The sequence below is a fragment of the Dromiciops gliroides genome, chromosome 4 (assembly GCF_019393635.1).
Source record: "Dromiciops gliroides isolate mDroGli1 chromosome 4, mDroGli1.pri, whole genome shotgun sequence".
Classification (NCBI taxonomy): domain Eukaryota; kingdom Metazoa; phylum Chordata; class Mammalia; order Microbiotheria; family Microbiotheriidae; genus Dromiciops; species Dromiciops gliroides.
In genome coordinates this window covers 220,871,772-220,898,841 of record NC_057864.1, presented here as the reverse complement: position 1 = coordinate 220,898,841, position 27,070 = coordinate 220,871,772, and the positions used below count along the sequence as shown (strand labels likewise).

General features: G+C 39.0%; 1 protein-coding gene across 1 annotated transcript; it reads left to right on the top strand.

Annotated features, from left to right (window-relative positions):
- The first annotated feature begins 5,334 nt into the window (after positions 1-5,334).
- On the top strand, positions 5,335-20,908 carry BIRC5 (baculoviral IAP repeat containing 5). The gene is made up of 4 exons (XM_044004540.1): positions 5,335-5,513; positions 8,931-9,040; positions 14,040-14,157; positions 17,526-20,908. The coding sequence occupies exons 1-4, from the start codon at positions 5,403-5,405 to the stop codon at positions 17,613-17,615; spliced, it is 429 nt and encodes a 142-aa protein (XP_043860475.1). The 5' UTR covers positions 5,335-5,402; the 3' UTR covers positions 17,616-20,908.
- The last annotated feature ends 6,162 nt before the right edge of the window (positions 20,909-27,070 follow it).

Sequence of the window (27,070 nt, the reverse complement as noted above, 5' to 3'; positions counted from 1 at the left end):
GTTCCCATGTCCAACCCCACCTCTGGGAAAACCTCCCAAACCTATCCTGAGTGCAGCTGATCCAGAGAAAGATAAGCTGTGCATGTGTACGAGTACATGTTGACAAAGACTGAACTAAGTAGTTTAACTTATACCTATAGCCATCCATGCTCACCAGAGAGGATGAAACCTAAAACATCAGACATGAGAAATTTTTGTGTGACAGCACCACAAAGTCTACATCTTTTGGCAAGCCATGCTGGAGTTAGTCTCCTTGTATTGTTTTCATCCCTTCTGATGCATAAACTTTCACTGTCAGTCTGCTCCAACTCAGACATCCAGGAGTTCCCCAAAATTCCCTGAACTCCATCTCAGGATCACTATTTACTCACCTATGCTCAAGGAAATAGAAAGCAGAAGAGGGAGGAAGGGTTTGAGATCTAGTCTCAAGCTCATCTAAGCCAGCATGATTGCTGTCTGCCATGTGTGAGCAATTCACCATTACTTTCTCAGTTGTGCAAGGAGAGGCTTGAAAAGTTTTGATAGGCTCAGCATACCTGAAGAAAGTTAAGTCCTCCTTTAGGGGAAAGTCACTGTTTTTATTTTATGTCTATTGAATGCTGGCCTCTTCCTGGTTTAGTGGCCAATCCTTTCTGAACTACCTATATCTCCCTGTTGTTATTATGGGGACAAAGGACACTGCCCAGGGTTTATTGTATGAATCCTAAGCGCCAAGTGTTTTAGCACTAAGATACCATACATAGTCCACCTGGACCAGAACAAATATGTCATCAGAAGGGGCTCATGTCTAACTATGTTCTATGAGGTACACTCTAGCCAGAACTGATAGAGGAGATGTCTAACCTTTCCCCCTCCCTCCCCAAATAACAGAGGGATGATCAGACTTTCCCTGATTGCCCTCATTACACTGAAATACAATGTTGAGAGGTGCCTTCTCTCATTTTTTACCTAGCATGGAAGGACTCATTCTCCTCACTCCCTCTATTTAGGTCTTGATCACCATATTCTGCCTGGGTCTTTATCTTCTAGCAATAGGAAAGAGAGCATTCAAGCAAAGACAGTGCCAACATAATCATCCAGTAGCTTCACAATATGACCAGAGATGGGCCTGAGATGCATGTTGCCTGCAAGGGTCTGAGTCTGGAGGGAACAAGAGAAGAGGGGTCCCCTGAGAAAGTGTTAGGGGGCTGGAGTCAGAAAGGCTTAGACTGGTCAGAAACTCACAGAGAGTACCTTGGAAACTCCACAGAACAGCAGTGACCAGTGCTCAGACCTGGACCACCTAGGTACCCCTAGGACTCTGTCCTGAAATGCTAGCAAGGACCTTGCAGATCAGCACTCATATGTCAAAAAAGGGACCTAGCCCTGGAAGGTAGAGGTCAGCAAAGAAACCCAGGTGACCCAGGACTAGACCAAGCAGGGCCAAACCACAGTAGAGGGGCAGATATGGGTCCTTGCACGAAGCTCCAATCTAGGAATTAAAACCAGAGAGATAAATAAACCAAAGTTGACAACAACCAGTATAAAATTATAAAATTATAAAATTATTGTAGGCCCAGAGATGTAAACCCCCCCCCCAAAAAAATCCAACCTAGAAGGAGAAAATATAACAGCTGCAAACAGACTTAAAGGGGAAAAATGGAATTTCTTCAAGGACTGGGTGGCAAAATGATATTATTTAAAACTGATATAAAATCTCTGTAGGAAAAAATAATTGGAAGGAGAATAAATAGCTAAAAAAGTGATAAAAAAAACTTATCCTGGTAACAGACTCCCTGAAAACTAGAATAGAACAAACAAATTAGTGACTTCATGAAGCAGCAAGAGATATTAGGGAAAAAAATTTAAATTGGAAAAAAATACAACAAAGTGTAAGATAGCTGATATTAAAGACAACTGACCTGCAAAACAGGTAATGAAGAAATAATTTAGGGGGCAGCTAGATGGTGCAGTGGTTAAAGCACCGGCCCTGGATTCAGCAGTACCTGAGTTCAAATCCGGCCTCAGACACTTGACACTTACTAGCTGTGTGACCGTGGGCAAGTCACTTAACCCCCATTGCCTAAAAAAAAAAAAAGAAATAATTTAAGAATTAATGGACTCTGGGCATGGTGGTGCATGTTGGTAATCCCTGTTACCAGGGAAACAGGCTGTCAGATTTTTTTGAGCTCAACGGTTTTGAAGTGCTGTAGCCTAGTCATTGAATGTCTAAACTAAATTCTGCAGTAATATGATGAGCCCCCAGAAGTGACATGAGGAAGAATAACAGGCTGCTTAGAGAGGGGTGAACCAGCCCAGATTGGAAACAAAGTAGGTCAAAACTTCTGTGCAGATCTGAGTGAGACTGGCTTATTAGTAGTCCCTGCACTTCCAGTCTGGGTGAAATAGGGAGACCTAGTCTTAAGAAAGGAGGAAAGAAAGAAGGAAGGGAGGGAGGGAGAAAGGAAAAGCCTTGAGACTGTATTTCAAGAAATAATAAATGATAACTAATTAGATCTCTTAGAACCAGGGGGCAAAGTGAAGATAGAAAGAATCTACTGATCACTTTTTGCAAAAAACTTTAAAAGGAAAAGTCCCAGAAATATCATAACCCAAATCTGGAGCTCTTACATCAATGAAAAATTACTGCAAACATCCAAAAAGAAGCAGTTTAAGTACCAAGGAACCACTGTCAGGATCACATTAGATCTGGCAGCTTCTATAATAAAGGGGAGATCTTTATAATATTCCAGGAGTAGCTAGGTGGCACAGTGGATGGATAAAGCACCAGCCCTGGATTCAGGAGGACCTGAGTTCAAATCGGGCCTCAGACACTTGACACTAGCTGTGTGACCCTGGGCAAGTCACTTAACCCCCATTGCCTCACCAAAAAAATAAATAAAAATTTTAAAAAAGAATATAATATTCCAAAAGGCAAAAAGTATAGGCTTACAACCAAGAAGAAATTACAGCAAAAAATATATACCTTTATGGAGCAGGGGACTTTCAAGCATTTCTGAAGAAAACACCTACTCAAACTTTGAACCTAAAGTCAAATTTATCTCAGTAATTGGAAGGGGCTCTAGCACTTCATAATATAGAGATGTTCTAGTAAGGGGGAGGAGAGACAAAAGTCCCTTCAGAACTGTCGTGTCTTCAAAGGTGTTGATAAACAGAAGACTTGAGGGATGGATTGGTTTTGTCTGAAGAGAAGGTACTCTGAAAGAAGTATACTAATGTAAAAATAAGGAAGAAGTGAATGGAACTTTTTAGAAGAGTATTATAAACATAGAGGAAGCAGTGTGGAATAAATCCAATGAATCTCACTCAACCAAAATGGACAAAGGAGGGTGGAACACACACAATATACCCAATTGGTCCCATAAAAAGAGTTTAGTGTATCAAATTCAATAGAAAACAAACTGGCATGGAAAGAGGACAGTTAAAAGGGAGAGAATAATCACAGGCTTAACGAAATGAAGAGAGAATTAATAAAAGAAAATCAAAATCTAAGGGGATGCCCATAAATTGGTGAAAAGCTATACATATGGAAGTATATGAATTTAAAAATGACACAAATTACAATTTCAGAGAATCCTGAGTAGTTTGAATTGTTGCAGAATGAAAAGAGCAGAACCAGGTTATTTTATACAAGGAAAATGACTTTTTTTTTTGGTGAGGCAATTAGAGTTAAGTGACTTGCCCAGGGTCACACAGCTAATAAGTGTCAAGTGTCTGAGGCTGGATTTGAACTCAGGTCCTCCTGAATCTAGGGCCGGTGCTCTATCCACTGCACCAACTGGCTGCCCCTGGAAAATGACTTTGTAAAGAAAAACAACTTTGAAAGACTTAAGGACACTGATCAGTGCAATAAGCAACCATGTCCATAGAGGACAGAAGCATGTTATTCTACCTCCTGACAGATGGATTCAAGTTTCAGAAAGAGACAAGTGTTATTACATATGTACACCTTGAGGATTTATTTTGTTTGACCATGCTTATTTGTTATAAGGGATTTTCCCCCCTCTTGCTTCTTTTTTTGTTTTGTGGGGTAACAAGGGTTAAGTGACTTGCCCAGGGCCACACAGCTAATAAGTGTCAAGTGTCTGAGGTCTGATTTGAACTCAGGTCCTCCTGAATCCAGAGCTGGTGATTTACCCACTGCACCACCTAGCTGCCCCCTCCCCCTCTTGCTTCTTAATTGGGAGGTGAAGAAGCAATAGAGATGCCAAAACAAGGGACATTGAAACATTTTTTAAAACACACATTAGAGAACAGAAGGGAGTTCAAAAGGAAGCACAGATAAGGATAGTTTTGAAAAATAACATATTAAATTATTACATACATTTAAAAAACAGGCAGTATAGTCTAGAAATTCATGGTTTCATATACATTCCTCTTTTTGTTTTCTTCTGTGTATATGGAAATGTGGTTATTGCAGGGGTATTTAATTTCAGAATGAAAAAAAAATTTCAAAGGATGACAGACCTCACAAACAGCTCTTGCACAAGCATAATAGCTAGCCAATATCACTAGTAGGTCTGTATCCCAGAGAGCTCAAAGAAAAGGGAAAAGGATCTACCTGTACAAAAATATTTATAGCAGCTTTTTGTGGTGGCAAAGAATTGGAAATCGAGGGGATGCCTCTCAATTGGGGAAAGCTAAACAATTTGTAGTATATGATTGTGATGGAATATTATTGTGCTATAAGAAATAATGAGCACTATGCTTTCAGAAATATCTAGGAAGACTTATATGAACTGATCCAAAGTGAGGAGAACAATAAACACAGTAATAGCAATATTGTAATGATAACCAATTGTAAAAGATTTAGCTACTCTGATCAAGGCAATAATCCACGACAATCTCAAAGATTCCGTCTCCAGGAGAACTGAAGTATATATATTTTTCATTTTCTTTATTTTTCTTTTGTGTGTGTTTGTGTTTTCTTTTGTGACATGGATAATATGGAAATACGATTGCATGACGACATATATAATCGATATCCTGTTGCTTGCCTTTTCAAAGGAAGAGGGAGAGAATTTGAAGCAAATTTTTTAAAATGAATGTTAAAAAATGTTTTAATGTAACTGGGAAATATTTAACGAAATTAAAAAACATTAAAATGTTTAAAATGTAATTGGTAAACATACTTTAAAAAGAATAATAGCTAACATAGCGGTTGCTATGTGCCAAGAAACAATGCCAAGTGCTCCACAATTATCATCACGGAGCGACGCCATTTTGGAAAATGGAAATGGGGGTGTGGCGATGGAGGTGGGTGTGTAGGACTACAATGCCCAGCATGCGCTGCGACGTTCCTCCTCCAGATCCCAGAAGGCCAGGGACCAGAGAAAGCCCAGGTACTCCCGGCATTCTGTGCGGTGGCTGAGTTTGAAACGGTCTGTGTTCCCGGCTACGAGATGAGCTCCCTGCTGCTCCCTCCGATGTGGCAGCTGTACCTGCTCGAAACCCGCATCTCTACCTTCCGGAACTGGCCTTTCACGGAGGACTGTGCCTGCACCCCGGAGCGGGTGAGACGGATGGGCAGTATACGCGGGAAGCTGCTCCCCTCCGGGCCGGTTAATTCAAGCTGTTCTTCCCCCTCCCCTGCCGTCCCGTCTCCGCCCCCTCCCCTAGGTTTTAGCTCTCCCCGTCGTCTCCCCCTCCCCCCCATGCCCACCCCTTCCCTCCCTCCTTTTCCACCCCCACCTCTTGATCTTGACAGCCCGACCCTTCTCTCCCCGCCTCCCTTTCTTATTCTTTTTTCAAAGCCTAACAACCCCATCCTGGTCCCTTTCTTGGGACCCAGTAATTCCAACAGCCATGACACCCATTCTCCAACATATATCACAACTGGGGTTATTACCCCCAGAGACCAAAGGAAGAGGAAAAGGACCCACATGTACAAAAATATTTATAGCCGTTTTTTGGGTTGTTTTTTTTTTTGTGTGTGTGGTGGCAAAGAATTGGAAACTGAAGGGGTTGCTCATCAGTTGGGGAATGGCTTGAACAAGTTGTGGTAGATGAATGGGATGGAATACTGTTGTGCTATAAGAAGTGACAAGAGGGGTGGTTTCAGAAGAACTGGAAAGCTGCATTAGCCATGTGTCCCTATCCCTGCCCCCATCAAAAAAAGAAGACGAAAGCAAGCTTCAGTCTGTACCCTTAAGTCCATCAATTCCCTATCTAGAGGTGAATAACAGGTTTCTTCATGAGTCCTTTGAAATTGTAGTGGTTCATTGTGTTGGTCCAAATTACCAAGTCTTTCGAAGTTAATTATTTTTATAATATTGCAGTTACTGTGTCGATTGTTCTGCTGATTGTTCTGCTCACACACTTTGCATCAGTTCATATCATTCCAGGTTTTTCGGAAACCATTCCTTTTGTTATTTCCTACAGCACAGTAGTATTCCATCACAACCATATACCATAACTTGTTCAGCCATTTTCCAGTTGATGAGCACCTCCTCACTTTTCAATTCTTTGCCACCACAAAAAGAGCTGTTATAATCAATATTTTTGTACATATGAATCCTTGTCCTCTTTGATCTCTGAGGATATAGTCCTAGTTGTGATATTTCTGGGTCATAGGGTATGTACAGTTTAATAGCCTTTTGGGCATAGTTCTGAATTATTTTCCCAAACAGTCGGACTAGTTCACAGCTCCCCCAACCACATACCTGTTTTTCCACAGAACTACCAATATACTGGTCATTTTCTGTTTCTGTTATCTTAACCAATCTGATGTGTGTAAGGTGGTGCCTCTGCGAGTTGATTTTACTTGTATTTCTCTAATTAGTGGTTTATAGCACTTTTCCATATGGTTATTGTTAGCTTTGATTTCTTTTGTAAACTGCCTATCATATCAAAGGATATGTCCTTTGGTCATTTATCAATTGAGGAATGACTCTTATTCTTATAAATTTGACTCAATTCCCTGTATCTTTCAGAAATGAGACCTTTACCAAAGAAACTTCTACAATCCTCCCCTGCCCCAGTTTTCTGCTTTTCTTCTAATTTAGCTGTTAGCTATACAGAAACTTCAATTTTATGGAATCAAAATGAACCATTTTCCCTCCTGTGAACCTCTCTTTCTCTTTTTTTTTAATTTTTAATTTTATTTTTATTTTATTTTTATTTTGAGGGGCAATTGGGGTTAAGTGACTTGCCCAGGGTCACACAGCTAGTAAGTGTTAAGTGTCTGAGGCCGGATTTGAACTCAGGTACTCCTGAATCCAGGGCCGGTGCTCTATCCACTTCGCCACCTAGCTGCCCCTCTCTTTCTCTTGATTGATCATGAACTCTTCCTTTATCTATAGACCTGACAGGTAATTTTTTCCCTGCTCTATTAATTTTCTTGAACTTATCTTGGTAATCAGTGTAAAATACTGTTTGTCAAATAGTGCCCCATTATCTTTGAGTTTGTCAAACATTTGGTTACTGTGTTCATTTGTTTCTGTATGTTATATACCTAATCTGTTCCTCAGAACTATTTTTTCTTACTCAGTGCCAAATTGTTTAGATGATTATAGCTTTGAGTATAGTTTAGATTTTTTTTTAATAGTATAGACTTCAGTCTGTTACTGCTAGGCCCTCTTCCTTCCCAGTTTTTTTTTCATTGCTTCCCTTTTTACTCTTTTTTTTTTCTTTTCTTTTCTTTTTTTTTAGTGAGGCAATTGGGGTTAAGTGATTTGCCCGGGGTCACACAGCTAGTACGCGTTAAGTGTCTGAGGCCGGATTTGAACTCAGGTCCTCCTGACTCCAGGGCTGGTGCTCTATCCACTTCGCCACCTAGCTGCCCCTTGGCTTACTCTTGGCTTTTTGTTCTTCCAGATGATTAAAAAACCCCACAACTCTATGAGATAATCCTTGTAAAGCTCCTGGCACATAGTAGGCTCTATATAAATGCCAGCTATCATTACTTTCATTATTATTATTATTGTCATCCTTCTTATTAAAAGAAGGACACTAAGACATCATGGAATGGGGCCTTGCCTGAGTTAGTTTAAAGAGCTAACAAGAGGGTGAGTGTGAGGAAAAAATGACTCCTACAGTAATTTTCTGGAACTCAGGTGGTGATGTGTCAAAGGGTTATTTATTGTCATTCTTGCGAGAATGAGCAGCCCGTTGTACAGCTGGTGGGGACCCAGAATGGAGGCTCGAGGGCCCCGTTTTTATCCCCTAGTCCCTAGCCCCTTTTTCATCACTAACTGATTACTTGAGGGTTACAATCTATGTAAAGACTAGCTAATCAGAATGTAGTATTCCCAACCCTAATGACCTAATTGAGACCAGTTGAACCTAATTGAGACCAGCTGGGGCTCCTTAGAACTATATGATTTTGTTTGCTGGAGTGGGAGAAGGGGATTTGAGACCTTTGTCCTAAAACAGGTCTGGAGGAGTGCAATTTGAATGGTGACTACCATACTCTTGTTGAGAGGAGACCATCCCTCATTTCCCCACAATGAGTAAAGAGTAGAACCTGAGACTTGTGACTCTTGGTCCAATACTCTTCCCTCAGATAATACCTTCTCATTCTTCAACTCTGACACCTTTAGACATGACCAAGAAAGAGTAATGTTCTGAAACTATCTTTTTCCATTCTTCATATCCCCAAATCCCAACAAAGATCCTTCATCAGTTTGGAGTATTTCCAAGAATTAGGAATTCCTACCTTTCCTTTCCTTTCCCTTCCCATCCTTTTTAGACTTGACTTGGTAAGGCATAGCTCCTCACCCCTCTAGATTATACTTTGGGATCCAGTTTACCAGTATGCCCAAAACTAAAAAGAAAATTGTTATTCTACCTACTTCTTGATCTCCTGCCTTTCTGGAGCCCTATGTTGTTGTTTTTGTTGTTGGGGTTGTTTTTTTGATCTGTGTTCTTAAGGAGAGGAGATACTGCTTCTATTTGGTTTCCCAATCATTTTGACCTACTTTCTCTTGCAGATGGCTGAAGCTGGGTTCATCCACTGCCCAAGTGAGAACGAGCCTGATTTAGCCCAGTGCTTCTTCTGTTTCAAGGAATTAGAGGGCTGGGAACCAGATGATGATCCTATGTAAGTCCTTGCCAAGCTGATCTAGCCTTGATCTGCATCAGAATTATATTTCTCACTCTTAAATCTAACGTCTTGTTTTGAAAAAATTATTTTTATTTTGCAGGACAATGAATGCAATTTCAGACTACGTTAGTTACCACCATAACTTTATTTGTGAAATGTACAACTTTTTATTCATGACAAAGCAGTATCTTAGTTTGAGCCTATCCATATCAAATTAAATATTTCAGTCTTATGAGATAAAATATAAAGAAGCATGATGGTATATGTTTTATTTCATATTGTATAAAAATGATTAAAGAAATGGGATGTTAAGCCTAGAAAAGATCGGCAGGGTTGGGTGGGGAAATGATAGCAGTCTTTAAGCATATGAAAGATTATCATGGGGCAGCTAGGTGGCGCAGTAGATAAAGTACCAGCCCTGGATTCAGGAGGGCCTGAGTTCAAGTCTGGCCTCAGACACTTGACACTTAACTAGCTGTGTGACCCTGGGCAAGTCACTTAACCCTCATTGCCCTGCAAAAAAAAAAAAGAGAGAGAGAGAAAGATTATCATGGGGAGAATCAAGCATTTTTAAATGCCTGCTATGTTGAATATACTGTGCTGGGGGTAGAATTACTAAACAAAAATAAAGCAATCCCTGGCCTCCCAGAATTTATATTCTATAGAGAGACAGCATTTATACCAACAAGTGTATTTAAAAAAAAATATGTAATTGGGGGCAGCCAGGTGGTGCAGTGGATAAAGCACTGGCCCTGGATTCTGGAGGACCTGAGTTCAAACCCGGCCTCAAACATGACACTAGCTGTGTGACCCTGGGCAAATCACCTAACCCTCATTGCCCCATGCAAAAAAAAAAAAAAGTGTAGTTGTTTGTGGGGGATCCTTTGGAAATTGGAGGATCAGGAAAGTGTCAAGTAGGAGGTGGTGTTTTCAAGTTGAGCTTTGAAAGAAACTGGGCATTATAAAAGGTAGAAGTGAGGGTAGAGTACATTCTAGGACAGTTTCTGCAAAAGCATAGAGATAAGAGGTGGAATGTTGTGTGTATAAGGAACTGCAAGGCCAGAGTGTGTGCAGGGGAGAAATGTGAAACAAAGCTTAAAAGGTAGTTTGGAGTCAGGTTGTGAAGAGCTTTAAATGCCAAACAGAAGGGTTTTTATTTGTTTCTACAGATAATAGAAAGCCCCTGAGATTTACTGAATGAGGCAGTGATGGGATCATACTTGTGTGTTGTAATACCACTTAATCAGGTGTGTGAAGGATGCATTGTAGAGGGAAGAGACTTGAGGCAGGGTGCCCACTTAGAAGGTTCTTGTCAAGTCAAAGCAACAAGCATTTATTAAGAGCCTACTGTATGCACAGGTATACATTTTGGGGATACAAAGAAAGGCAAAATAGTTCCTTTAGGCAGCTATATGGTACAGGGGATAGAGAACTGAACCCACAGTCATGATGACCTGAGTTCAAATCTGGCCTTACACATTTACTAGCAATGTGATCCTAAGCAGGTAACTTAACCTCTGCCTCAGCTTCCTTAATCATAAAATACGGATAATGACAGCCATTCCCTCTCAGGATTACTGTAAGGATCAAATGAGATAATATTTGTAAAGCACTTAGCACAGGTGCTTGGTACATAGTAGGTGCTATATAAATGCTTATTCCCCTAGACTTAACTCTTCTCAGCAATACAATGGTCCAAGATGATTCCAAAGGACTCATGATGGAAAATGCTCTCCACATCCAGAAAAAAGAACTATGGAATCTAGATGCAGATTGAACCATACTGTTTCTACTTTTTATGTTTTTTCAGGTTTCCCCCTTTTGTTCTGCATCTTTTACAACCTGACTAATACAGAAATATGTTTAATGTGATTGTGTGTGTGTGTGTGTGTGTGTGTGTATGTATATATATATAAAATCTACATCAGTTTGTTTGCTGTCTTGGAGAAGGGGAGGGAAGGGAAGGAGGGAGAAAAATTTGGAACTAAAAATCTTATAAAAACATGTTGAAAATGATCTCTACATGTAACTAGAAAATAATAAAATACTTTTATGATTAAAAGAAAATAAAAGATCAGTTTGACAGCTGAGTGAAGGATGGATTATAGAGGGAAGAAACTTGAAGCAGGAAGACCAACCAATAGGCTATTACAGTAGACCAGGTATGAGGTGATGTGGGGCTGCACCAAAGTGGTGGCTATGTCAGAAAAGAGGAGTTGTATACAAGAAATGTTAAAAAGGTAAAATAGAGGGGCAGCTAGGTGGCTAAGTGCATAGAACACCAGCCCTATAGTCTGGAGGACCTGAGTTCAAATGCAGCCTCAGACACTAGCTGTGTCACCCTGGGCAAGTCACTTAACCCCACTTGCTGCCTGCCCTGCCCTCCCCCCCCCCCCCCGCCCCCCCCACAAATTTTTTTAAATGGGACTTGGAAACAAACTGGCTATGGAGGATGAGAGAGTGAGAAGCCATGATGACACCTAGGTTGTAAGCCTGGGTGACTGGGAGTATTGTGATATCCTCAGCCATAATATGATAGTTAAGAAGAGTTTTGAGGGAAAGATGAGATAAAGTTGAGTTGAAAATGTCTGTGGGATTGACCTATTTTTGCAATGTCCACTAGGCAGCTGGGGATTAAACTTTGTAGGTTAGGAGAGAGAGGAAGGCTATATAAGTTGATTTGAAATTGTTGAGGGAGGGGGGAATAAGAACTGCAATAATTTACAACAATGTGGAAATCCAACAACCCCCTGATGGCCTTAGTTGTGAAAAATTCCTAACTACTATTGAAGGAGAAATAAAATTTTAAAAGCCATGCAAGGACCCAGGAAAGCAGATGATCTCATCCACTACTATAACTATTTGTTGTCCTTAGAAAATAGATACCTGTAGCTTTCTCATAATGTTTACCTCAACCCTGTTTTTGGTTTTTGGCGGGGAGGAAGTATTTTTATTTTATTTTCCAATTACATGTAAAGATTGTTTTCAGTATTCATTTTTGTAAGATTTTGAGTTCCAAATTTTTCTCTCTCCCCCTTTTCCCTTCCCCCTCCCCAAGATGACAAGCAGATAGAGGTTATATATTTACAATATGTTCTGCATATTTCCATATTAGTCATTCAGCCCTGTTTTCTTAAATGGACTTGTTAAACAGTTGTATAAAGCATTTGGTTACTTCTTTTTCTTTATCATCCTTGAACAGGGGATATTTTGTTATTCTGATAATAAATCTTTCCAATTGCATTCCAAATATTGCCCTTTTTCTCCCTTGACTAATTCTTCCTTTCTCTACCCCTTCTCTTGTGAAAGGTTTTACTTCTTTCTCCCAAGTGTCCATTGAATGTTCCTGATTATATACTTTAAGTGGAGCTCAAAAGTTATAAATAAAAAAACAAATATGTACCAAATATGTATGCAAGCTGTCTTTGTTAGAATGCTATTAAATTTCTTTGCTTTCAGATTGACCTATTTTTGACCCACATTCATTGAGTTGCTCCCTAGTCTCCTTTGCTGGATCTTTATCCAGATCATAGCTACTAACCATGGGTGGGTGTCTCCCCTCATCCCCAAACTCTGTCCTGGGCCTTCTTCTCCCACTATAGTCAGGAATCCATGGATTCAAGTATATTCTCTCTACAGATAATTCTATCAGGGAAAGGGGAATGAAACTTCTTAGGAAAGGCTCCTCTTCCTCCTCCTCCTCTCCTTTCCTGTCCTTCCCTTCCTCCCTTTCCATTTGAACTCAGACTTACCTCTTAACTGTTGACTGCTTATTTTTGCTGGTTTTCCTTCTTGTGTGTGTTGAGGATGGTTTGGGAGTGGGAATATCTCCTCTCTACATATTCTCACTTGGTTATCTCATTATTCATTTTTCTCTTGGCTTCAATTACCATCTTTTTGCATATGACTCCCAAACACAGATCTCTAGCATTAATCTCTTCCTTGAGCTCCCTGGTGTTAGAAATCTCTACTTTCAGGTTCCATCAATCAGTATCTCCAGCTCTGTAAGTTTCAAACTGAACTAATTATCTTTCCTCTAAAATCTTCCCTCTTCCCAATTTGTCAGTCCTCATAATGACCTGGGTTTAAAACTTTGGAGTTATTTATTCAAGTTCTATTGAATTTTTACCTCCACAATGTCCCTTGGATCTCTTCCTTTCTCTCTATTCCTACTTGCAACACCTTAGTTGACCTCTTTCTCTCATTCCTGTGGTATCCTTGCCTCTAATCTCTGTCTTCTCTTTCCCATAGTTGGAAAAGTAAACTACACAGGCCTGACTTTATCACTGACCTGCTCAAAACCCTTCAATAGATTTTTCTCTATAAGATAGACAAAAATCCTTCCATCTGTTTTTTTTTTTTAAAACACTAACAATCTGGCTTTAACCTGTTTCCAACCTTAATTTTCTCTAGTTCCCTTATACTTTTTTCTATATTCCACCCATATCTGGACTTTTCTTTGTTCATTATCATAGTTTGACCACTTCTATTTAATATTTATTTGTATAGGTGTTCCCCCAAGCCTGGAATGTACTCTTTGCTTGTGGAAACCTCCTTTTAAGGCAGATACCACTTTTATGAAGCAATCTCTGATTTCCTCTACTTCTTCACTGGAGAATAATCTCTCCCTCAAATTTCTCATAACATTTTGTCTAAATGTTTACTTTTCCTTTCCTGCATTCTACCCTGTTTCCTTCCTTATTTGTACACCTATTTTATCTCCCAGCCCCATTAAGTTGTAAATACTCCAAGGCAAATATTTTTATTTCTTTTCCTCTTTGTATCTCCACCTTTCACATTTTTAGTACTTACCATTTATTGCATTTGAATTTAAATTAGGGTTGGCAGCTGTAAATGTTTGGTTTTGTTGACCTTGGGAAACAGGTTATGTAGAATAAGTATTAATAATGGACTGTAGAATGTGACGTGCTAAACATAACTTTTATTTTTATATCTAGATTTTTTCTTTTGATGTTATTCTGTATTCATTTGCTAGGTTGGAGCATAAAAAGCACTCATCTAGTTGTGCCTTCATCAGCATTAAGAAGAAGATTGAAGATTTAACACTCAATGAGTTCCTGAAACTGGACAAAGAAAGAGCCAAAAACAAGATTGTATGTATAGCTCAAAATCAGAATTAAGTGTGAGCCCTATTTAGCTTCTCTGGGTCCAATTCTACAACACTTTTTTTTTTTTAAACAACTTTGAAAAACTCACACATAAGTATTTATTGAATACCTACTCTGTGCCTTGAGGATGTAGAGTTAGTTATAAGATCCCGGCCCCTGTCCTTAAGGAGCTTCAATCTTCTTGGGGAAACCAAATAATAAACATTTTAAGAAACTAGTGAATAAGACACCTGGGTGTCTGATAAAGTGACAGTACAGTTATAAAGCCTCTGACTTCTAATCCAGATCTGACTTCTAATCCGACTTTAACACTAACTAGTTGTGACTATGAGTAAATTGGAGAAACAAAATCTTAGAGAAATTCTCTGGGATGAGGACGTTGTACTAGCTGATTTCTAAGAGGTTAATTTTAGCTCTAAAATTCCGTGATTCTCTACTTTGAATTCAATCATTTTGTGTTGTCTGTATCAAATTTCAGCACACACACAGTCCTAGTTATTGCTGTTTGTCCTTCCGTACTGGAAGAGGACCAGTGACATCATGCTGTTGGGGGCAAGGTACAGTGTATTCGACTGTGATCAGTCCAAAAAGAGCTTGGAAGGCTCTACCAAAAGTCAGACACAAATAGTTCATTTGCACATTTGGGATGGAGATGTCTCTAGATCTGCACGACACACATTTCCTTTTTTGCTATAGTAATTCTGTTTTGCTCATTAAGAGCACAGTGGCCTTCTTTGACACAGGCACACCACTCTGAGCACTTCTGTGCCTCCCACATCTCACGGTCAATACTAAAGTAAATGGAAAGTAGAATTATGGAGCAATGATTTGAAAGAGGAGAGACTACTTGACCTAGCTTTTGAAGGAAATACAGTGTTTTGGATTGCTGAAGGCAATGGGGAATACATTCTGAATGGGAGAAATCACCATGTCCAGTGGCTTAGAGGAAGTAATGAAAATTTAAGTTTTAGGGACAGTGAAAACTTTGGCCTAAGATTGGGCTCTAAAAGATATGGTTGGACAGATAGAATGGAGGTCCTTAAAAATCAAGGGTAGAGGATTGTATTCAAATTATAAATTTATTATTGCTATATTTATGTAATTCAGAGAATACCACAGTTTGTGAGTAGTCATAATTGGGAGTCCCCCAAAAGGCAATGGGGAGAGATATAATTGGTGTAAATAGACTGCAGCATTAAATTTTTTTTAAATTTCATTTTAAACTTGGATATAAAAGGAGAAGTGGGGAAGGGCATTTCTATGTACACAGCAGTAGCAAAACATAGAGAGGATTCAGTATAAAACCATAAATTTCTATCACACTGTTTATTTTTTTAAAACTAGGTAATAAATACTATATATTGTATTCAAAGCTACCCAGTTTTTCTGTGCTTCTAAGTTTTCTTTTGTTCTTTGCAGTACTTTTTTCTCCTTACCATACAGAAAGCTACAATTAAACATACACATAATGTACACATATCTAAACATACATACATATATATGTATTGTATGTATATACACACACACTCACACAAGACTATAAATTAAATCAATGTAGCCAAGATTAAAAGGAAAGCAGAAAATTAGGGGAATTTTTCAGTGTCTCAAAGGTCTTATTTCTTGAATATACAAAGAATAAGAGTCATTCACCCATTAATAAATGGTCAAAGGATAAGAACAGGAAGTTTTTTGATGTAGAAGTCAAAAGTATAGATAGTCATTTGAAAAAAATGTTCTAAATCACTGATTAGAGAAGTACAAATTGCAACAACTTTGAGATATCATCTTACACCTATCAAATTGGCTAAAATGATAGATGCCCCTCAGTTGGGGAATGGCTAAACAAATTGTAGTATGATTGTTATGGAATACTGCTGTGCTACAAGAAATTATGGGTTAGTTGGTTTTTAGAAAATACCTGGAAAGACTTGGCTCTATGAAGGAAGATGCTATCCACCTCCAGAGAAAGAAGTATCAAAGAAAAATATGTATGGTCTTATGTATGCTCTGTGTGTGTGTGTGTGTGTGTACACATGTGCATGTTCATTGTAGTCTTCTCTAGGGTGGAGTGAGAAGGGAAGAACAAAAGAGTACACTACAAAGAACACAGGAAAACTTAGAAGGAAGCACAAAAAAGCTGGGTGGCTTTGAAAACAATGTGTAGTATTTATCATGTGGTTTTTTAAAAAGAAAAAGTAAGCAGTCTAAAAATAGAAATTTATGGTTTTATATTGATCTGGTATATTTTTAATCTAGTAAATTCTGATGACCTGAATAGTTTCTTTTCAGTTTAATAGACAAAGATCTCAATTTCTAGAGCAGACCAAGCTATACATTTTGGGGGGGGGGGGGCGGGGTAATGGGGGTTAAGTGACTTGCCCAGGGTCACACAGCTAGTAAGTGTCAAGTGTCTGAGGCCAGATTTGAACTCAGGTACTACTGAATCCAGGGCCGGTGCTTTATCCACTGTGCCACCTAGCCACCCCCTATATGTGATACGTTTTTTATTGCCCTAGACTAAGTGAATATGTAAAGAACAAAGTACTACATATATTTCTTTTTTCTTCCCCTAAAAGGGGTCTGTTTCCTTTCCCTCTTCACCCCCATCCAGTTTCTGGAAATATTTTTATTGCTTAATGAAGTGGGAGATCATAAAGGATAATTCAACAAAACTTGGTGATAAATTTGCAGAGTTAAAGAAAGGTGATAAATGTAGGACAATTTTGGGTGACTTGAATATTAGTACCTTTTACAGAAATGGGAAATTGGGAAGAATGCTAGTACTTGTGAAACTCTTCAGGATAGGGTTGGGAAACAGCTGTTAGATGTTGGTGTTTTTCTTCACCTTGGCTTTTAGAGAAGAGCTAGATTGATGTAATATGTATGAGTAGAGAGGAAGAGGAATTATAAGGAATTGGTGATGGTGGGAGCAGTGTTAGATATTTTAGAGGTCAAGAATGTGGACAGACAATGGTCATTGAATTTCAGAAATTCAGGAGAGGGAGTGGTGATAGATAAAGAAACCTCAGAGCAGGATGGTGAGGAAGTGGAATGCCCTCCAATCCAAAAAGGCAGCTCAGTGTTTTAGGGAGATTTCTGCTTCATAGTAAGTACATGTTTCCTGCCACCAGTCTCTTGGTAGGCTGGCTTAGGATTCTTGCAATGGGATATGCTCTGGGTTTCTTCATAAAAAAGATAAAATTGATTGAACAAAGAGACTTATTTCTTATCAAGCATTTTCCCTGTGTATTTAACTATCTTCCCCATAGTCCTAGAAAATATTTCTATTTAGCACCTGAGACATGAGTTTGAAGCCTTTTGTACCACTATTATATCTTGTTACTTTGTTCTAGATAAAGGAAACCTCCCGGAAAAGAACTGAATTTGAAGAGCATGCAAAGGAGGTACGGCATGAAATAGAGGAACTGGCTACATTGGAGTGACGCCGCTCTTCTTAAAACCTTATCCCACAGCTTCAACATCATTTCTGAGGCCTGTTTTCCAAATATTAGTATGGAACTCCTTAAAGATGCCTCGTAGCAGAAGAGAACTTGGGGAATTTTAAGTTAGACTTTCATCACCTATTTTTTGCTTGAAGATGGTGCCAGATGCAACTTGATTCCATATTGTCCAGCTAGTGTCTATGGCGTTGGTGATGTCTTTCTTTTTTGAGCTTTTTTTTTTTTTTTTTTGTATTTTTATATTGCTGTCCCCTGGCCTTGCAAGGTCCTAGATAAAGACCTGGGTGAGAAGTAGAAGGGACCAACAGCACTGAATCCATTTTTATATTGCTATACATGACTAATAAACTTTCTCAGAGCTAGTACTGTTTATAGTTAGCATTTGTTGTCTACCTTTCTATTTCTGTATTTTGGGATTTGAGGGTGCAAATGTTCTGTGTGGGGGTAAATTTGTAATCTCATGGTAAATATATATAAGTAGTTAAAGATGCAGTATTTTTATACCTTGTATAATGATAATTTGGATTTATATTTTACCATTTTTACATTGTACACAAAATTTGAATATTAGTTCATTTATCATAATGGCCTTTTGAAGGTACTGTTGCTTTTGTTTTATCCTATCATGAGTACGAATGCTTCCAATGCAAAACCTGAATGAAATCACATCACTTAAAAAAACCTTTGGGGGCAGCTAGGTGGCACAGTGGATAGAGCACCGGCCCTGGATTCAGAAGGACCTGAGTTCAAATTCGGCCTCAGACACTTGACACTTACTAGCTGTGTGACCCTGGGCAAGACACTTAACCCCAATTGCCTAACAAAAACAAAAAACCTTTGAATGATGCCATGTGTTTTAAAAATTAGCAGTCTGGCTATTTGCAGTAATATCCATTTTTTGTATTAGTGCTAGTAAACACATTTTATGATTCAACAATCTCAAATATAGAGAAATAATGCCTTAAAAAACCCCAGTACTCATCCTCTTAGTTGGTGTTTGTAATTGAGTCTCTCTCAAAAGTATCTGCAGCATTGTAAAAGGTATGAAGAGTGTTGGAAAGACTCCTGTTTCTAGGGTGAAGAAAAGCTATTCTGCTTTGCCCTACTTAATTTGTTAAAAGAAACTAATAATAATGGAGGGATTGCACAGCCTCTACAAAATCAAATTCCCATAAAGCCAAACAAGCCTTTTCTGGGGTCCTGGCACACTGCTGTTCTTTCCCCCTTAGAAGAATTCCCAGAGTGCATATTACTTTCCGCAGGAATACATCTGCAGATGATAGCAGCGATGGGTGGTATAGAATACGTGAAATGTCTCATGAGGGCTGCTTTCTATTATTGTTTCTATTACCTTTTCAATAATGATTAAAACTAAGCAGGTTAATATTCACCTATCTTTCTAAAGTATTTTTTTTTAACTGGATTAGAATACATTTTTCTTTCAAGTCGCATTTGTAGTCCCCCTCTGCATCTCTACGGTCATAAAATTTATTGGACTTAGGTGCAAACTCTTTAAAGCAACAGCATCAACTAACATTTAAAAGCTGAGGTCTATTATTGCGGAAGGGACAAGATAGAAAAATAAAACAAGCTATAGTTCCTATGCTAGACCAAAAGCTTGGCACGGAAAAAGATTGATGAACTTAAACCCTAGGTATGTTGTCAACAGGCTATTTTTCTGTGGTCAGTCTTGATTTCAACTTAACCTTCTCTGAATTGTCTGTTGACATTTAGAATGTAAGTTATTTGAGGGAAGGGTCAGTCCTATTTGTCTCCCCCAGCATATACCAGAACATTGCATGTAGTAGGAGCTAAATAGATGTTTTTTGAAAGTCCACCATTTTAATTTATTCTTGCAGACTGACATGGGGTGGGCTGTTAAACCAGAACACTAATAGCTCTTCAGGAAAGGTGAGTCAGAAAAGTTCTAAGTTTAGATAGATGTGCTCAGCTGCTTTGCATAACTTAAAGAGAGAGTGCAAAAGGAGATATGGAAGACTAAATACATTTCCACTATTTTTAAAGCATAGAGCATCATTTAAAGGTAAAAAAGTAAGCACATTATTGCAAAGCCTAATGAAAATCTATGTAAAACCTCTAATAAGTGTGAAGAGAGAGAAGTCTTATCTGGCTGAAGTTGCCACTGTAAAGCTGTTAAGAAAAACTTACCAAGAGTAGGTCAGTGGACCTTATGGTCTGGGGGTAGCTATGCTTTTTGTATTTTTCTGGAAGATAATAATTGAAGCACCTGAAAACTGCTCGGTGGGTTAGCATTATCGAGACATACTTGGTCTATTTTGAGAAATCTTTTGGTCTCCAAAATGAAACTGTGGGGCAGCTAGGTGGCGCAGTGGATAAAACACCCACCCTAGATTCAGGAGTACCTGAGTTCGAATCCATCCGCAGACACTGGACACTTATTAGCTGTGTGACCCTGGGCAAGTCACTTAACCCCCATTGCCCTGCAAAAAAAAGAAAGAAAAAGAAAAATGAAACTGACAGCCTTACTTTCTCAGTATTTTCAATTTTGCTACATTTCCCTAGAATCATTGTCATCTGAATCATTAATGGGAGAGAGAATTTGTAATAGCATAGGCTTTTCTCAGTATGACTTACCTTGGCTTTTCTATAGCAGATTAAAATAATCAATTTCATTTCACCCACCTTCATGAAGTTAAACTGAAAGTCAGATTGTTAACAGTGCCACTGGACATCTCTGAGTGTAATTTTAATTTTTTCAGAAAAATAACCTCCCAAATACTGCCACAGACCTTTCTGAGTTTTCTAAATCTTTTTCAGGCTTTTTCTGTGATCCCATCATGGTCTCCTAAATAATCTTTTTCTGATGCTACAACTGAAATTTGATTAATCATTCTGGCAAAAGAATTGAACTGGTCTTGGTCTGTCCTGTAAGAACCACATGAGTTTTTGGACTGATTTCTGTTAATGCCATCAGGATTTCTTCCGTGAAGAGAGTTAGTTGTGAAAGATGTGCTCTGAAATAATGGGGGGGGGGGAAGAAAAATATCATGAAATTTTATTTTTAAAAAAAGTGAGCAGGGGCAAGTTCAGAAGATACAGATAAGGGTTTTGTTAACATGTCACAGTTTATGTATACTTTAAAAACAAGCTATACAAGATAGATTCACAGTTACATACATACATAATCCTTTTTTGTGTGTCCTTTACATATGGAAATGTTAATATTGATGATTGTTAAGGTCATAATTAAAAAAAAAATTTAAAGATGTGCCCTGGTTTAATCTCTTGTGCCAGGCCTATTTTCTTCCCAGCTTGGAGGACATTATACACACACACACACACACACACATATATATACATATATATAGTAATGATTGGAATGACGCCACCTGCTGGAGACTTATGGTAGCAAAGCTCTGCCATGAGGAGAAGGCTTCTGAAGGCAAGACATGCGACTCTTTGATGTCAGGAAATAACATTTTTTTTTTTTTTTTAGTGAGGCAATTAGGGTTAAGTGACTTGCCCAGGGTCACACAGCTAGTAAGTGTTAAGTGTCTGAGGCCGGATTTGAACTCAAGTACTCCTGACTCCAGGGCTGGTGCTCTATCCACTGTGCCACCTAGCTGCTCCAGGAAGTGACATTTGCTTGTGGGAGGAAGAGGGGGAGAGGTGGACTCTCTCGCTTGCTTTCGCCAGGACTCTTGTGGAGAGCAGAGCAGGAAAACTGTAGCTCCCTGAGATAGATAGATGGATCTAGGTCTTTCTCTCTTTACCAAATTCTTAATCTCCTTAATAAATGTTTAAAGGTCTAAACTCTTGCTAAAGCTTATAATTTATTGGTGACCACTCATTAGATTTTAGATAGTATAGCTAGAATTTTAGCCCCCTTATTATATATATATATATAGAACGTAGCCATCTTATCTGCTTCTTTCTCATAGGGCTAAAATGAAAAAATATTAAGTGATTACTGTGTGCCAGGCCCTGTGCTAAATACTGGCTAAACCAGTAAGTCCCTAAGGTGCTTATATTCTAAATGGGGAAAGCAGCACATATTCAGGAGTGGGATGGAGTGAGGGGGGCAACATTATGGTAACAGGACATGGAGATGGCTGGAAGGTGTCTTGGGGGTGGGCAAGGGGGCGTCAGGTTCTCAGCAAGATAAGGCTCACTCATCAAAGAACCAGTGTCCTGGGAATCTGAACTTGAGTTTCAGTGGGAGGAGATGGAATGCAGTCATAGAGATAACTGTAAATCAGACACTTGAATTTAATAACTGGTTCTTATCATTTAACCTAAGAGGAAAGGGAGGAGGAAAAGCAATTATGCTTTACTTTTTATTTCCTTTGCAAAATGGGAAATAAGGATGTAGTTCCTAGACTTTGACTAGCTGTCTGTTTTATGAAGTTGACACTAGAGAGGATAACCTCAGCTTATCTTTTTCTGGTTTGTAAAAAAACCATTTTTAAAGAAAGTTATTAAACATAACTGACCTTGTTGGTATCTGTTTTCAAATCAGTTAATGAAATCTCTCATTGAATTAGGTTATTACTATCAACTGCAGTTTGTAGATGAGCACTGAATGTGATTCTTTAGGTAATATAAATGGAAATTATTTTAAAAGGGTCTACTGTTGTCATTTGAGGTAGTGTATGGTTGGCCTAGCATCCACATGTTACCTATGGCTCTCCTTCCCTATGTCACCTGTGGGCCATTGTCAACTTTGGTGGTATCCAATAGTTGGTTCATGTTACCACATAGATATGGCTTTGGGAACATCAGGATTTGATTGGTTTTTAATTTGCATTGAGATGGCTTTAGTTTCTTTGTAAGCACTAAGCTAACAAGGCCTAGAACAAATAAAACAAGTTTATTAGGCTAAGGAATAATGAAAATAATCATCCAACCCTATAGATAATTAAGAAAACTTTCCCCATTGGGGCCATGTTTCTCAGGAACCTATATGGTTGCTTCAACCATCATCTCCATTCTTCTGGGAAAGGAACTTGGGGTGGGTAGGAAGTCAAGCAGCCCACTCCACTAGTGAATCTCACACATACCCTCTTACAGCTGCTCTCGACTTAGAGCATGAAGGTCTCTTGAGCAAAGAAATAATTTCTGGTTACTAGGGAGTTGTCACCACCCTCCTTTAGATTTGAATGGTTCATATGATAGTACCAATGAAGAGCAAGATACAGGTTGGTTTGTCCTCATTAGAATGGTTATCTAGGGGCAGCTAGGTGGCACAGTGGATAGAGCACCGGCCCTGGATTCAGGAGGAACTGAGTTCAAATCTGGCCTCAGACTCTTGATACTTAATAGCTGTGTGACCCTGGGCAAGTCATTTGCCCCCCCCACCCCTACCCCCACACAAAAGGTTATATGCTTCATTTCTCTTTGCTCTGTCTCTGGTCCTTGATTTCAGTGTTCTTGGTTGCACTAATCTCTCTACCCCTTTGTCTCCATTGTTCAGCTTCTGTTTTCTGGTCCTCCAAAGCCATTTGGTGTTCTTTTTGGTCTATTTGCAGCTTGATGTTACCTGATCTCTTTCTGTTGTAAGGATTTGAGGCTCTATCATTCTCTGCTACCTCCATAGCACTATAACCAACATGCCTTTAAAAAAAAATCAGAGGGGCAGCTAGGTGGCGCAGTGGATAAAGCACCGGCCCTGGAGTCAGGAGTACCTGAGTTCAAATCCAGCCTCAGACACTTAACACTTACTTGCTGTGTGATCCTGGGCAAGTCACTTAACCCCAATTGCCTCACTTAAAAATCAATCAATCAATCAATCAATCAGGCTTCCAGCACTGCCCTGATACACAAAGGGGGACTCAGGCAGCTGTAAAGACTTTTTCGAAGACTTGCAGATTCATCTTTATGAACCAAAGTTTCTCCTAGCCAGGTTAAGGTAACTGAATTTCATTTCCATGCTTCTGAATGCATGGTCAAGTTTCCCCCTACCCTCCTGAATATTTCTGAGCCTAGGGAAAATATTTGCACTCCTTTCAACTCTTCATTGATTGCCCATCCCAACCTGGGGACTAGTGCCAAGCCAAGCTGGAGAAGTTTCAAGAAAGCACCAGAAATGTGCCTCGAGAAGGAGCCAAGTCCAAAGCCATACCTAGTGACCTCCTATCCCCGTCACACCTAGTCACAGCTTGCTGTGTGCACAGGGGACAAATAATACAATCCAAGATATTTTGGAGTTAGGTATTGCACAGTTCAGGTAAGCCACTTAAAGACCAATCTTATTTTTATGAATGAATTATGTTCACACATGAACACTTTATACAGTGATTAGTTCTCATATAATACTTAGCAAGGGAATACTTAGCGAGCATTTCTGAGAAATGAATGTTAATTGTGGGAAATGCAATGTAAATTATGGAGGATATTTAAATTGTGGGAAATGTACATACAACTTAGGATGTTAGTACAATAATAAATTTAATAGAAGAAAGATGTAAACTGGGAAAGTATAAATCGCAATAATGTAGTAAGGGATTTCACTGTTGTATACATGGGATAGAAATGACAAGGTGAATGGCATGAACAGGAAAGAATTCCAGGCTGATTTATTCCCTCCAAACTAGTTCAGTGCAAGTTTTCTGTTTCTATTCAGAGCACAAAAGCTGGATCCCCCCCAGAGTCTGATGTCAGTAGCAGCTTATCTGTGAATATCAAAATGGGGCCGGCATGGTGAGGGAATCACTGCAACATTATGCCAAATTGATTCCTAGGCATTCTTGAAAATGCAGGAAGACTTCATTACCGAGATTACCCCCACCTCTCCAGTCTCCTTCAACCTCTCTCCCTATTGGAAGAGTCAGAAAATGTTATAATTGGAAGGAACTTTAGAAACCATATCACCTTCGTGTTACTGATGAGGAAACTGAAATGAAGAGAAAGGAAGTGGGGGCAGCTAGGTGGCACAGTGCAAGGAACACCAGCCCTGGATTCAGGAGGACCTGAGTTCGAACCCGGCCTCAAATAACTTGACACTTACTAACTGCGTGGCACTGGGCAAGTCACTTGACCATCATTGCCCCGCAAAAAAAGAGAGTGAGAGAGAGAGAGAGAGAGAGAGAGAGAGAGAGAGAGAGAGAGAGAGAGAGAGAGAGAGAGAAAGGAAGTAATTTGCTCAAGATCACACAACTAGCAAGTAGAAGAGCTAGAATTTGAATGCAAATTTCCTGACTTGTTCAGGGCTGAGCACCAAAGAAATCCTTATATATAAAAAAGCCCTGCATTTGGGGAAGTGTAGCCATATCCCTGCTCAAACTAGCTGCACCTCTAGAATGGGAGAGAACCAAGAGGTTATTTAGATGTGGTGAAACCCAGTCACCAAAGCATGTAGACTTCTTTGGAGAAAATGCCTAAATAAATGTGCTGGCAGGGGGATTGGGGGAAATAATGAGTCAGAGATGTCAGTCTAATGCTAAGATTTATTTAAGAAAAAAACAAAATTGTGGGAGAATACTTGAAGCAAGGGGGAATTCATGGCTGTATCTGTTATTGTTTCACGTGCTGCTTCCTGTTCAGGAAGCCACTGAGGACTTTTAGGGTTCTTACCAGTCTGTATTTACTTCTCCCCATGCCAAGCAATCTGATACAACCTGTTATTGGTACTGGCTGCATATTTTGTGGTTTGGGAACAACATGATTGGTTATATCAAGGAAAGTGGGCTAGCACCCACATGGGGCTATTAAACATCTTTCTGTCATTAAGGAATGCTTGATTGATTTGTTGGACCCAACTGCATACTGAGGACATTGTTAGTGGACCAGGGATAGCAGACTTCCTAGCTCCAAATTGTTTATCTTTATAATGCTGTTGTTACTGTACAAATTTTTCTCCTGCTTCTGTTCACTTTACTCTGCTTCAGTTCATAATAAGTCTTCCAAGGTTTCTCTGAAACCATCCCTTTTGTCATTTCTTGTGATGCAATAATATTCCATTATATTCATATGCCATAATTTGTTCAGCTCCAGTTGATGTCCCCACTTAGTTTCCAGTTCTTTGCCTTTATAATAAGTACTGCTATAAATATTTTTGTATACATGTGGCCTTTTCTTCTTTCTTTGATCTCTTTCAGGCACAAGCCTAGTATTAGTAATATTGTGTCAGAGTAGGCACAATTTAGTAACATTTTGGGCATAGTTCTAAATTGCTTTACAGTATGGCTAGACCAATTCACAGTTTTACCAACAGAATATCAAAGTACCTGTTTTCCTGTAGCCCCTCTGACATTTATCATTTTACTTTTTTGGTCAACTTTGCCATTTGAAGGGGTGTGTAGTAGAACCTCTGAGTCACTTTATTTGCATTTCTCTCTTAGTGGTTTGGAGCATTTTTTCATATAACTATTGATAGCATGAACTTCTTTGAAAACTATATCATTTGGCATTTATCAATTGGGAAATAGCTTTTTTCTTCTTTTCTTTCTTTCTTTTTTTCTCTTTTTTTTTCTGCAGGGCAATGAGGGTTAAGTGACTTGCCCAGGGTCACACAACTAGTGTCAAGTGTCTGAGGCCAGATTTGAACTCAGGTCTTCCTGAATCCAGGGCTGGTACTTTATCCACTGCACCACCTAGCTGCCCCTGGGAAATAGCTTTTTAAAATTAATTAATCTTTCATTACATTTTGAGTTTTGAATTGTCTCTCTCCTTCCCAGCCTCAGATTAGAGAAGACCAACAGTTGAGATATAGATATAGATAGATAGATAGATAGATAGATAGATAGATAGATAGATAGATAGATAGATATATGTGAAATCATACAATACATACCTCTGTATATCAGTTCTTTTTCTAGAGGTGGATAGCATTTTCCCTTTTAAGTTCTTTGTAGTTGATTTGAATGATCAGGATAGCTTAAGTCATTCACAGTTACTCTTCTAATAATATTCTTGTTACTATATACAATGTTCTCTTGGTACTGCTCATTTCACTCCGCATTATTTCATACAAGTTTTTTTTCTAAAATCAATCTGCTCTTAATTTCTCACAGCAAGTAGTATTGCATCACAATCATATACCAAAACATATTCAGCCATTTGCCAATTGATGGGCATCCCCTCAATTTCCAATTCCTTGCCACCACAAAAAGAGAGGCTATAAATATTTTAGAGCAACAAGTTCTTATGCTTATTCCCTCAACACCTTGAGAAACAGATTGTGGGGACCAATTTTTAATTGGGGAGTGTTAGCTAAGTGGCTTGCCACAATATTGGGGCAAGGAAGGAGACTGGCAGCCTCCCTCAAAACAGAACAAGATTTATTTTAACAAGAACGAACTTAAAAAGAAACAAACAAAAAAAAAACCACAAACAGGATCAGTAGGATCAAGGGAAAGGAAATAAAATAGGGAAAGGGAAATTATACAACCTGAAAAATACCACCACCCAGGAATCAGCTGAGAATACACAGAAGAGCTCCTGTCGCCTTCCAGCTT